The 13404-nt window shown below is 42.0% G+C and overlaps 1 protein-coding gene across 1 annotated transcript in view; it reads left to right on the top strand.

Annotated features, from left to right (window-relative positions):
* Window positions 1–12087, top strand: part of TLL2 (tolloid like 2) — a 135168-nt gene extending 123081 nt beyond the window's left edge. Inside the window, exons 18-21 of the mRNA XM_049790830.1 lie at window positions 224–351; window positions 6682–6895; window positions 9146–9396; window positions 11804–12087. Coding sequence (XP_049646787.1) covers window positions 224–351; window positions 6682–6895; window positions 9146–9396; window positions 11804–11938 — 728 coding nt within the window. The 3' untranslated portion in view covers window positions 11939–12087. The remainder of the gene's footprint in view (window positions 1–223; window positions 352–6681; window positions 6896–9145; window positions 9397–11803) is intronic.
* The last annotated feature ends 1317 nt before the right edge of the window (window positions 12088–13404 follow it).

The following is a 13404-nucleotide window of genomic DNA, read 5'->3' as shown; positions in this document are numbered from 1 at the left end:
AAATATTTAGCCAGATGAATGATACCTGATTCAGGCTGACCCCTGGACCCACCCTTACTAATAACCATGCATCAGGTAAGATGCAAGGAAAAGATTCTTTTAAAAAGCCTCTGAGGCTAGTCACAAATGAGTGACATTTCTCTTTGTGTGTGTCTCTCTGTCTCTTTCTCTCTCTTTCTCTGTCTCTGTCTATCTCCCTCCCCATATTACCCTACCCCACCAGCTGGCTGTGCACACAAGATCAGCAGTGCAGAGGGGACCCTGGCAAGCCCCAACTGGCCTGATAAGTACCCCAGCCGGAGGGAGTGTACCTGGAACATCTCTTCAACTGCAGGTCACAGGGTGAAACTTGTGAGTCACTTTCCTCATTTATGGGTCACATGAACTTTGAGATCAGGCAGATACAAGTTTAAGACTCCACTGTCCCATGTCCCAACTATGAGATTTGGGAAATTTCTCAACCAGTGCTTGCAGGACTCAGTTGCACTATGTGGGAAGTGGGGATACTAAGGAAGGCCAAGCCTCTTACATGGCTATTAAACAAAGTCCAGGGTGATGGGTAAGAATAACTTGCTAATAGCACCTGCTTGTTGACACCAGAAGGAACCCACCATCTCCATCTCTAGGTGCTTGAAATTCAGTCGTTACTTTTTTTTGAATTTCATTGGTTTTTGGGCCATACTCAGTGACACTTAGGGGTTACTCCTTGCTCTGTACTCAGGTACATAGGGGATCATATAGAATGCCAGGGATCAAACCCAGGTTGGCCACGTGTAGGGTGAGCTCCCTACCCACTATACTATGTCTCTGGCACTTCACATGTTATATTTTAATCTTTCACAAAGTAACTAGGGATGGGAAGAGATAAAAATCAGTGCAAGAGGATTGGAAAGTAGAAATTAAAAGTTTCTCGCTTCCCCTCCAAAAACAAGCATTCTGGGCATTTTCATGTGACTCTTTTAGAAATTTTCTAGGCAAAATAATTACATATGTATATGCACAGGGAAAATATTTATGTTTTTCACTCAGATTTCTGAACTAGATTCTTTTATATTCATGTTCTTCCATTACTTTTATTCAGTTCACTGTAGGAGATTAAATTCCTTATGCTAATTCACTCTCGGATTCAAATATATATCTTCCAGCTTTTCTTGGAAATTCTCTGTATGTAAGTTTATAATGTGGTTGGCAAATGACATTCTCCCCACATATGCGGTTATTTCAAAGACGTGAAGAGTCTCTTGAGATTCACTATCTTGGAAGTTGAACAAATCTGATTTCCTGTGGGAAAGTTATGGTCTCAATAGCATTTGAAGGGGTTATTCTGACTCGAGTTTGAAACCAGTAAAGCATCACAGGGAGATTGCAAGGGAACAAAGAAATTGCCTGTTGATTGGTGAGAGTGTGGAGAATTGATGGTGATCAGGCTCCCTGGGCTGAGTATCAAGGGATAGAGTAGACAGAGGGCCTCTAACCACAGTGTGCCCCTACCAGGGACCTGGCTACTTGGTGTTTAATCCTTCCTGCCACAGTCCCTCTCGTCAGGCTGTCAAATTTTGGGTGAAGTGACTGGAAATGGTAAGAGCAGGCATTCCCTCCCCAAGACTGCCATCTGCTGGCAGTGTTGGCAATGGCACCATTAACTGGTGGTGAAATGGCGCCCTCTGGGATTGAGGGCTTGCAAATTTAATTAGAGATATGCTCAGGCTATACCTTGATAGTTGCCATAAAAGGCAGAGATCTTTTGCAGTGTACAGCAGTAAAAAACAAAAACAAAAACAAAACAAAACAAACAAAAAACTAAAGCAAGCAATTACAGTGGCCAGAGTTAGCCCAGATCTTAAATTCATCCCACAAACATAAATATATGTAATAGGTTTCTTATTTAACTTTTAAGTGTTAGATATCCTCCCAAGAAGTGCTCAGGGGATTCTGGGAACCAATCCTGGCAACAGGCAGCCCATGATTGAAAGGTCGATGCTTAGATCATCCTACCAGTGCTCAAGGGACTATGAAGTGCTGAGGATCAAACTTACTCATGCAAAGCATATGCCCTTACCCCTGAGTTATCAACCCAGCCTCCTCCAATAGGTTTATGTATTTTTAAATTTATTTTTATTTAAAGCATTGTGATTTACAAAATTATTCATAGTTGAGTTTTAGACATGCAGTATTTCAGCATCAGTCCCACCACCAGTGTCAATCTCTCTCCACAAATGTTTCCAGAATCCATCCTATTACCGCCCCCCCCAAACTTCCACAGCCTGCAATCATGATTTCAGTGTATTGACTCCATGGTTTGGATATTTAGTTCTGATCTTCCTTAACATCATCAGTGTTAAGGTGAATCCCCTTGACCCTGTCCTCTGTTATTTCACATCTGTCTTTCTCCCCCACCACTCTATTTCTTTCCTTCTCCTTGTTATACTTTGGGGCTAAGAATGTTCTAGGCAACCCCCATTTAAACCATTGCATTCCCTTATGTGCTTTTTCTAAATACCATTTGTAAGTTATATCATCCTGTATATATCCTACTTCTGGCTTCATTTAATATGTATTTTCCGCTTCGATCCATGTTGCAATGAATTGCATGATTGCATAATTACCTACATGTATGTAGGTATGTAATATTCTGTTGTATATATGTGTGCAACTTCATGTTTCACTCATCTGTATTTGAACATCTAGGTTGATTCCATCTCTTAGATATTGTACTGGGTGCTATTATGAGTGGTGGTGTGCATATGTACTTTTGAATGTTTTTCTGTCCTGGAGATACCCAAAATTAGAATTTCTGAGTTTACTGAGAACCCTCCATAATTGTTTTCTGTAAGGGTTGAACCAGACAATATTCCCATCAGCAATGGATAAGAATTCCTTTTTCACCACATTTGCACCAACACAGATTGTTCTCAATATTTTTGATATGTGTCATCCTCACTGGTGTAAGAGGCTATCTCATTGTCATCTTGATTTGGATTTTCCTAATGATAAGTGATGATAAGCATTTTTTTATATGGCCATCAGTTGGCCATCTGTTTGTCTTCCTTAAAGAGGTATCTGTTCATTTCATTTCCTTTCCCCTTTGGGGGGGCTCTTTAGATTTTGAGGTTTTGTTAATTCTTTGTTTATTCTGGATATCAACTCAATCTTATGTGTTGAGTGAAATTTTCTCCCACTTGATTAGCTATATTTAAATTTTAGCCTTTGTTTCTTTTTTTTTTTTTTTTTTTTTTTTTTTTTTTTTTTGTGGTTTTTGAGTCACACCCGGCAGAGCTCAGGGGTTATTCCTGGCTCCAGGCTCAGAAATTGCTCCTGGCAGGCACAGGGGACCATATGGGACGCCGGGATTCGAACCGATGACCTCCTGCATGAAAGGCAAATGCCTTACCTCCATGCTATCTCTCCGGCCCCAGCCTTTGTTTCTTTTACCATATAGGACCTTTATAGTTTGACATAGTCTTATTTATTTAGTTTTGATTTTGTAGCCTTTGCAATTGGCAGCATATCTTTGAAAATTATGAGGTCTAGGTCTTAGAGCATTCTGCATGTTTTCTTCAATGTACTTACTTTATAGTTCCAGGTATTATTGCAAGGTCTTTGATCCACTCTGAGTTGACATTTGTGTAAGGTGTAAGATATGGATTCAGCTTTAATTTCTTACACATTATATTGTCCAATTGTCCCAACACCATTTGCTAAAGAGGCTGTCTTTATTCCATTTCATGTTCTCAGCTCCTTTGTCAAAAATGAGTTGACCATATATTTGGGAGTTTGATGTTGGATGTTCTATTCTGATACATTGGTCAGAAAGTCTGTCTTTGTTCCAATACCATGCTACTCCGGTTACTATAGCTTTGTAGTATAGCTTTAGGTTAGGTAACGAAATGCTGCCCAGTTTTTCTTGTTTTTCAGTATGGTTTTGGTTATCTGGGATCTTTTATGATTTCATACAAACTTTATAATTGTTATAAAGCTTTGAAGAATATTGTATGAATTTGGAGAGGATTGGCATTGATTCTGTATAATAATTTATATAAGATACTCACTTTGATAACATTGATCCTTCCAATCCACAAGCATAGAATGTTTTTTTCATTTTCTTAGGTTTTTTCCAATTTCTTCCTAATTTTTTGACGTTTTGTTGGTATAGGTCAATCACATTTTTTGTTAAGTTGATTCCTAGGTAGTTGATGTTTTTAAATACTGTTAGAAATGGGAAAGGCATTTTCATCTCTTTCTTCTCTGATTCATTAGGTATGCAACTGATTCTTGGTATTGACTTTGTAGTTGACCTCTCCACTATATTGGTTGACTGTTTCTAGGATCTCTTTTGTGGACATTTTAGGTCTTCAATGTATATCATCATGCCATCTGAAAATATAGATATTTGACTTTCCTTTTTCAGTTTGTATACCTTTTATTTCATCTTCACTTGCCTGATTGGTATTGCTAGGACTTCTAATACGATGTTGAATAAGAGTGAAGACAATGGACATCCTAGCCTGGTGCATGACCTATTATAAATCTGTTATAAAGCTGACCTCAGTGTGAATACTTTTGGTTTTTAACCTTTAAGAATAATATTGTCAGGGCCAGAGTGATAGAGCAGTGGTAGGGCTTTGCCTTACCTCAGTTTGATCCCCACCGTCCTATATGGTCCCCCAAGCTAGGAGCAATTTCTGAGTACATAGCCAAGAGTAATCCCAGAGCATTACTGGGTGTGGCCCAAAAACAAAAACCAAACCAAAAAAAATAATATTATCTATAGACTATACATAGCTGTTACTATCTCTAGGAGGATTTCTTCCAATGCTATTTTGTTAATGGCTTTGTTTATGAATGGGTGTTGTATATTGTTAAAAAGCTTTCTCTGCATTGATTAAGGATCACATAATTTTTATCTTTTCTTTTACTAATGTGATATATGATGTTGATTTGAGTATATTGAACCATCCTTGCATCACCCACTTGGTCATGATATATGATTTTTTTTAAAATGTGCTGTTGTATCTGGCTTGCATCACTGTTCATCAGGAGTTTAGTCTGAAAAGTCTGAAATTTTCTCTTTTGATTGTATCTATGTTGGCTATGGGTATCAGTGTAATGTTAGCTTTGTAGAAGGTAGTAGGAAGGGTTTCTGGGTTTGTTTTTTTTTTATGTTTTGAAAGGTTTAAGGATCGATGGAAGTAAATCTCTGAATGTTTGATAAAACTGACCTGTAAATCCTACATTTTTATTCTTGGTCCTGTATTAGAATTATTTAAGCTTCATTAGGAAGTGCATAATGGGTACAGTGGTTATATGTTGTCTTTTCCAAAGAGAATAAGAGTTAGGGGAAAAAAAGAGTTAGGGAAATGCCACAGGTAGAGCATTTGCATGAAGCCAACCCAGCTTCAATTCCCAGAACCCAGGAATAATCTCTGAGTGCAGAGCCAGGAGTAAGCCCTAAGCATTACTGGGTGTGGCCCCACCCCCAAAAGAGTTGGATCCTTCATGATACTACATGGGTCGAGCATCAGTGACCCCTGGACCTTTGGGATCTTGCATCTCCATGGCCAACTGACACACTCCCATTGGTGCACTGCCCCTTTTCTGTTCCAGTCCTGACCCTTGTCACTGGCCCTGCCACCAGCAGCCTTTCTCTCAGGTGAGGCTGGTTTACCTACTTCAAGCATGTCTGTCCTGCCCATGAGAACTGCCCTTCTGTGCTTTCTGTGCTTCTCCCAGCCCTACAGCCCCCATCCAATCCCAACTAATGATCTCTCTTCCTGTACTGTCATTTGCTACTGCTTCAAAGAACATTTTCCCCTCTCACCTTGTCTCTATCCTTTGTAGTCATCAATAGGCTATTGGCCAGTCATCTGCTCTGAACCTAAGAAGGTCCTCTTAGGGGCTTTACAATGAAACTGGGATGTGTAGTACACCCTCTTAGGAAGGTAATACAATGATGGTTTGGGGGTGGGTAGAAATCAAACTTGTTGGGGGCCAGTTCAACCTTGTCCTCTTTATGTGAAGCTGGGGCAGTTCACTCAGTTTCCCTGAGACTCAGATTCCCTTAAAGCTCACTGGAGAACAATCATAGTCTCCCTCATAGCATTATTAGAATTTAAAATTTCACAGATCTCTGCCTAAAAAAATGCTCAAGGCGCATTAGCCACTCTGAGGATGCAGAAGTGCAACAGGCTACTCCCCTGCTTCCTGATACCATTTGTTCTCCTAGCTCCCACTGTCTAGCACAGGGGTCAGGGCAGGAGCAATGGAGCCTGACCTCCTGGCTCTGACCTAGCCACACCAGTGTGTGTCCTTAGTCAAATCAGCTGAACTATGCCTCAGTTTCCTTAGTTGTGAAGTGAGATTCAGTTGGTAGACAAAGCACAGATTCATGAGGTTTCAGTGAGGGGGGATTTGGGAATTGTTTATAGAGTCTTGTGTGAGAAGCTGAGGACGAGTATGAGCGTCCCAGGATCACAGATACGATCTTGCAAGCCTGGTTCAGTGGGGACGGCAGTGGGGTGTCAGCTTAGCTCTCTGAGCCACTTTCTGTTCATGGGGACTGAAAGATTTTTGACTACTGCTGCCACCACACCTGGCGCTTCTCACCCCACATGGCTTGAGGAGTATAGTCAATTGGGGCTCCAGAGTGAAACCTTGCCTCACCCTTCACTTTCTCCTTCCCAGACGTTCAATGAGTTTGAGATTGAGCAGCACCAAGAATGTGCTTATGACCATGTGGAGCTGTACGACGGGCCCGACATCCTGGCCCCCATCCTGGGCCGCTTCTGTGGCAGCAAGAAGCCTGATCCAGTGGTGGCGTCTGGCAACAGCCTGCTCATCAGGTTTCACTCGGATGCCTCTGTGCAGAGGAGGGGTTTCCAGGCACAGCACAGCACAGGTAGGCGGCCAGGGAAAGCAGCCAGTATACTTTGCCCATTTGGGGAGATGGGCAAGAAAATGGACCCTTAGAATATAGCATGAGCCATACCGTGGGACAGGTAGGTCTGTTTCTCATCCTCAGTGGACAGTACTTAAAGTCCCCTCCACCAACTGCCTGATCTTTGAAAGGTTTGTTCACATTCCCTCTGTTCTGAGACACCCAGAAATCTGTAGCCTTGAGTAGATTCTTTCCCTCTCTGAGGGCTGATTCCAGAACAGAAGTGTATCTCCCCTATCCTCTTCTGTGGCAAATGTCAGGTGCTTTATATGGGCCTTTGGAGGAAAATGCTGTGCTTGTAACTTATCCATCAAGTTAGTAAAGGTAGAGAAGGGAACAGGGCATGGCCAGATGGATAAGGGACACAGCCCCTGCTCTAGGCCCACTTTTTTTTTTTTTTTTTTTGGTTTTTGGATCACACTCAGCAGTGTTCAGGGGTTACTCCTGGCTCTATGCTCAGAAATCACTCCTAGCAGGCTGGAGGGACCATATGGGATGCTGGGATTTGAACCACCATTTTTCTGCATGAAAGGCCAATGCCTTACCTCCATGCCATCTCTCTGGCCCCTTAGGCCCTCTTATTTATTCTTCTCATCTCAGGTATTCTGAATCCCCACATGTTCACTCAGTCTGGACAGGAATGTAAGCTGGAGCATGAATGAGTGGAGCTAGGAGTCTATGTTGGGCAGGAACAGACAGGCTATGCTACACCCCCTGTATAAACAGACCCTGAGACCTAAAAAGGGACCAAGTTTAAAAAGGCCCTAAGTACCTGAGAGAGGTCTTTTCAAAACTATTATTGCAGGATCTTTTCAAAGCTGCCTTTACTTACAGAGAGGACATTTGAAAAAGTAACACCTGTAAGAAAGGAAGCTTGGAGAATAATCTGTACTCACAGGCATTAGGGCCCTGAAAAACCTTGGTTGTCTGTCAGGAAAAAAGGGGATGTAGCATAAAAATTAATTGATACATAAATTAAGCTGACATTTTAAAGATTAATGATATTTAATATTTACATGGATTCAAATATTCTTTATCTAATAACTATTACTCACTTTCCTTAGAGCCTCTCTTAAAGAGTCCTCAGATTGATAAACACATGAGGAACATTTGCATAGATTCAAGTACTTTCATTTAGTCTTACAGAATAATTATTCACTCTCAAATCTAGTTTTTTTTGTTAGCCTATATGCATTTATATCAAGGGTTAACATTTCAGGGCCCAGTTTTGAATGCATAAACTAGAATAAGACCAAAACAATATTAGTCACAGGCAAACTGACCTTGCTGGTTAGGGACCTCAGATTAGCAAAAAACAGCTTCAAAAGCAATACTTCCCTGAGTCAGAATATGCCTCAAATAACTTGCCCCTGTGCCTTTTTTTGTAAATTAGGTTTGTCTGAAAATTATGACTTGTCAAGAAATTGAGTATAAATATTCTACCTTTTGCTTTGAATAAACGGAACAGAGCTTGAACCCAACTTGACTCTATGGCCTCTGTCTCCCACAGCCACTCTGTGCACCCACTTTTCAAGGGACCCCAGAAGATTCCTTAGTGTCAGGGCTAATCAGTCCGTGATGCTGGTAGGCAGCTAGTACTGTGCCAGGGGTGCTCCAGACAGAAGAAGGTGAGCCACCAGGGGAATTGGAGGAGGTGGAGGGAGAATGGGAGGGAACAAATCACAGAGCACTAGTGAGAGAACCTGGCTCTGGAATTTCTGGGCCTTTCTAATCTCTGAATAGCCTCATTTGTCCATCATACCAAGTTCCCCAGGACCTAAGACTGTGTATGGCTCAGCCTCACAAGAGTTACTGTCCTAGTAACTGGGATGTCTTACTCCAGAAAATAAGACACTCCAGAATGAGACACTGGTCTGTGATCCCTCATCTCAACATTTTCCTTTGGTCCTCTCAAATACAGCCTTTCTGAGGTGTAAGGGTTAACCCCAATAAGCAGGTCTGATGTGCTTTGGTTCCCTCTGTTGGCAAACTCCTAACAAGTCAGACATGGATTCTGGAACTTGTCTCCCTGAGGCTTCCTGTGGGATAGCCTGAGATTGTGAGATTTATGTTACCTAAGGGCAGCCCAATGGGTGTGATGTGGATGAGCTCTGGTTACTCATCTGTGAGAGGGCTAATGAGTCTTGCTGGTCCCCTTTCTCTGCCTATGAAGCTGGTGGTGTACGCTTTGGGCTTCTCTCTCTGCTGCAGAGTGTGGTGGTCGGCTGAAGGCGGAGGTACAGACCAAAGAGCTTTATTCCCATGCTCAATTTGGGGACAACAATTACCCAAGCCAGGCACACTGTGACTGGGTGATCATGGCAGAGGACGGCTATGGCGTGGAGCTCATCTTCCAGACCTTCGAGGTAGAGGAGGAGGCTGACTGTGGCTATGACTACATGGAGGCCTATGATGGCTATGACAGCACCGCACCCAGGCTCGGCCGCTTTTGTGGCTCTGGGGTGAGTGGTGGGGGTGGGCCACAGGGGAATTCATGTATGTGAGTGTATGTGTGTGTGGTGGTGGGGCTTGCCACTCTAGGATTGCTCCCTGGCTCTTACTAGCTGCCCCAGAAGGCTTATTCATAGTAACAATTACCAATCTGGAGGGTACTGGAATGATCCAGATGGATAGTTGTGCGATTGAAGGTATTTTTCTTTAAATATGACACATTCTCAGGGAGATACTGAGTGATCTAGCTAGCTAGCCATTCATCCATATCTATAGATTTCTGAAAAGGTTGTGTTGAGGCAGATAACTTTGAGTACCTCTGACTACTGATTCAAAGAGGGAAGAGGTCGTGGAAAGAGGAGATAGAGGGAGAGAAGTGTGCCCAGACCCACTGCAAATGGCAACATTTCCACTCAAGAGGATTTCCCTTTGAGGACTTACCTGCTTTTGCAGAGAATTTACTTCTTTCCATTTGTATGTGAACTCTAGACTTTAAGAAAAGAATGATCTTTTTTTCCTGTCTATGTGTTCTCAATTTGCTCCCCAAACAAAAACCAAACAGCTGTGGAAGTCATTGATGGTTCCCTTATTAATGGAATAGTTCTGCTCCAGCTCATCCTTTTGGTCTCATGCTCACTTCTTCTGGGCCACCATCATTGCCTGGCACTGGGACTGGCATATGGTTCAGAGATCAGGACAGGGATCTGGTCCCCCTCTGGCAGCGGCATGCTAGCTACCACCCAGTTAGGCCCCTTGTTCTTCCCTTTCCTCCATCTTCAGAGCAGGCAGCTTTATTGTTGACTGGACTTAGAGTGTTGTCTTTGTATTTAACAATCAGGGGAAGAGCCCCCTGCACGTATTTCAAACAAGCTAACACCAGAGAGCAAGAGTTGCCCATAGATAGATGAGTCTGGGTGACATAAAAGAACCCTGAAGAGCATTTGGGATGTCCTTGAGGTGGTTGTCATCTCTCTTTGTAACCTTGGTAACCTGGGAACATTCTCCCAATGTGCTCATGTCCTTGAAGTTGTGCAGACACTGCTTTGCAAGATAGTGTGCTTGGAATTCCTACTTCTGTGCTTTAGTGCCAACTGCCTGCAAATGCTCCATCCCTCATCAGATAGTCTATAAAATCGAGCTCTTGCCTATATTCTGGGTTCAGTTCTGAAGCATGAGCTTAACTGGGCCTGCAATTATGTAATGCTTTAGCACTACAATCACTACTGAAAAGAGAGTCTCATACATACTTGATTCTGCCACTGTGTATGAAAGTCTTGTTGACTCTAGGCTGCATTACAAAAGCTTTCTTTCTTTTTTATTTTTTTATCGAGACTATTATGAATTACAAATTCTTCATAGTTATATTTCAGGGCATATGTTGACAGTGAATTAGGGCCATTCCCACCACCAGTGTTGACCTCCCTCTGCCATAGTTCCCAGCATACACTTAATACCTCCACCCTTTGCCCCTGGCCTACTAGTGTAACAGGTCCATTTTCTGTTTAGCTTGTTATCATTTGGTTGTCTTGATCCTATTGTTATTGACTTTGGCTTGGGTATTTAGTTATGATCAATTTTAAAAGCTTTATTTCTAAGAAAACAGTATTCACCCCAATAATCAGATGTGATGCAAACACAAAGTAAGTGCATGCTGTTGAGAAAAGGGCACCCATTGATTTACTCAATACATTGTGTCCTCAAAGCCCTCAATCTACACAAAGTGCAATATCCTTGAGATGGATAAAATGAGGCACACCTGAAAAGTATTTCAGACTGTGAAGTCCACATATAAAGGGAAACCTTCAAGGATCCTGAGCAGTGAAATGTGTGGGAACTTGATGATGGGCCCCCCAGGATCTAACAGATAATAGTGTCGTCCATCAACCACCAGGCCAGTCTATGAAAAAACAAAACAACTACAGCTTCCATTTTGTACTTAGAACATTGGCCCAAACTCTGACCTCATTTTAGGCCTCCAAATTTGGTCACAATGGGTGCTCTACAGCTTGGTATACCTGGAGCCCACAGTTTGAAATACTTTATAGCTATGACTCATTTACTCACATTGCAGACAGTACACTTTGAGCAGTCAGATTGTGGTTTGAAGACATCTGCATCAAGCAATCCATGGGTGCCCTTTTCCCAACAGTATGCACTCACTCTGTGTCTGTACCACATCTTATTATGGCAGGGACATTAGTTTTTTGGACATAATGATTTAGCATTAAAGTTCAGGGGTTTTTCTGACAGTGTTCAGGGGAATTTATGTGCTGCTGAGATCAAACCTGGGCCTTCTACATTCAGAATATCCACTATAACTGTTTGAGCTAATCTCTCCACCTCATTTTGTCTCTTCATCTTGTCTTAAACTCCAGCTCAAACTATAAAATCCCTCAAAGTTTCTTTTCTTTTTCCCAGCCACCGGAAGAAATCTACTCTGCAGGAGATTCTCTAATGATTCGATTCCACACAGATGACACCATCAACAAGAAAGGCTTTCATGCCCGATACACCAGCACCAAATTTCAGGATGCCCTGCACATGAGGAAATAATATCAATGCCCTGAACGACAGGAACTGAGAATGTTTTTTATATCAATTGCACCTTGTGAATCTGCCCTAAAACAGTGTACAGTATTTTTTTCTCCCCTCCCCAATACCCTCAAAATCAAGTCTCAGAGGTAGGTATTTGATAAAGCTTGGCCAACAAGGAGGAGAGAGGATGTTTCTCTCAGTCTGGCTGTACTGTTTTCCATTGTGGATTTTCAGGAGGAAGGTTGTATGTTAGTTATGTTCTCCCTGTTTGTACCCACTCTCCTTGTTCAGTGCTTCTCTGGGAGTCCAGGCTGACTCATGGTTGGTTACTCATCTGTCACTAAAGAAGCAGGCAATACGATTACATTCCAGGGACTAGAACTGTCTTCCATCTGTACTGGTCGAAGCTTCATCATCACTGACTTGTAGTTCGACTTTCTCTCTGCCAGGGACTCTTCAAGCCAGAGGCCCAAGAATGTGTCATCACATCTAAAAAGACCCTGTAGAGAGCAGTCATTAGCTGTTAACAGGAAGAAGAACCCTCAAGCCCTTTTCTGTGCCATCAGCTTCTGTGCACTTTCACATGGATGGGGGCCAAGTCAACCCTTGTAAATTCTAGCCAAATTTTAGGGCTGAGAGCCCCCGCAGTTGGCCCCAGAGAAACAATCCTGGTTTCCCTGAATTTTCTTCGCTCACTTTGGGAAGCTTCCACCTATGTCTGGGATTCCAGGACCCAAAGAATTTTCTTCCCTTGGCTTTGCAAGTTCCGGCTGTGGTGAACCCTGACTTCTTGACAACCAATCTAACTGTATTTGCAATATGTGCAAAGGTATCCTATGAGAGGACTGGTTCAGGCTTCTTGTGGGGTAAACACTGTTGAAAAATGTTAGTTTTATAGTATATTAGAATCATTACCTGTGGAACAAATCAACCTCTGACTAACTTCTGGCAACCAACCAGGCTAAAGGTGCATTGATAACTTTGCTCTAACTAGTATTCGACCGTCACTTGTGATCAAAATTTGCAACACCTAACGTTCTAGAGAAGTATAGAGAATGTTGTTTACATGATTTTAGACCCTACAGTTATACTTTCAATGGTGAGGTATTCTTGAATTGCATTTCATTAAGGCATCTATGGGCATTATGAGCTAAAAGCTGTGGTATGTTAGCTTTAAAAGAGTATTTATGTTGAATTAATTTTTAAAATAATGTTTACATAATCCAAGTCCTGTTTGGCTGGTATTGAACGCAGGACTGCGCATAAGAGTGTTTGGCTGTGAGGGCTGAGGTAACTCCCAAGCACCAGAATAAACATCATTTTGAACAAAGCATTTGCAAAAGGTTAATGATTATATTTTCTAAAAATCAAAATGTGCCCCCAGAGAACTGTCTAATTAAAATGACATCTGGGAGTTCAAAAAGGAATAAAATAAGAATACAAAGAAAAGTAGGCCCACATGGAAATTTTGTTTTCTTTTTTTT

The sequence above is a fragment of the Suncus etruscus genome, chromosome 17 (assembly GCF_024139225.1).
Source record: "Suncus etruscus isolate mSunEtr1 chromosome 17, mSunEtr1.pri.cur, whole genome shotgun sequence".
NCBI lineage: Eukaryota > Metazoa > Chordata > Mammalia > Eulipotyphla > Soricidae > Suncus > Suncus etruscus.
The sequence above is the reverse complement of the archived record's forward strand: the minus strand, read 5'-3'. Positions and strand labels throughout refer to the sequence as shown.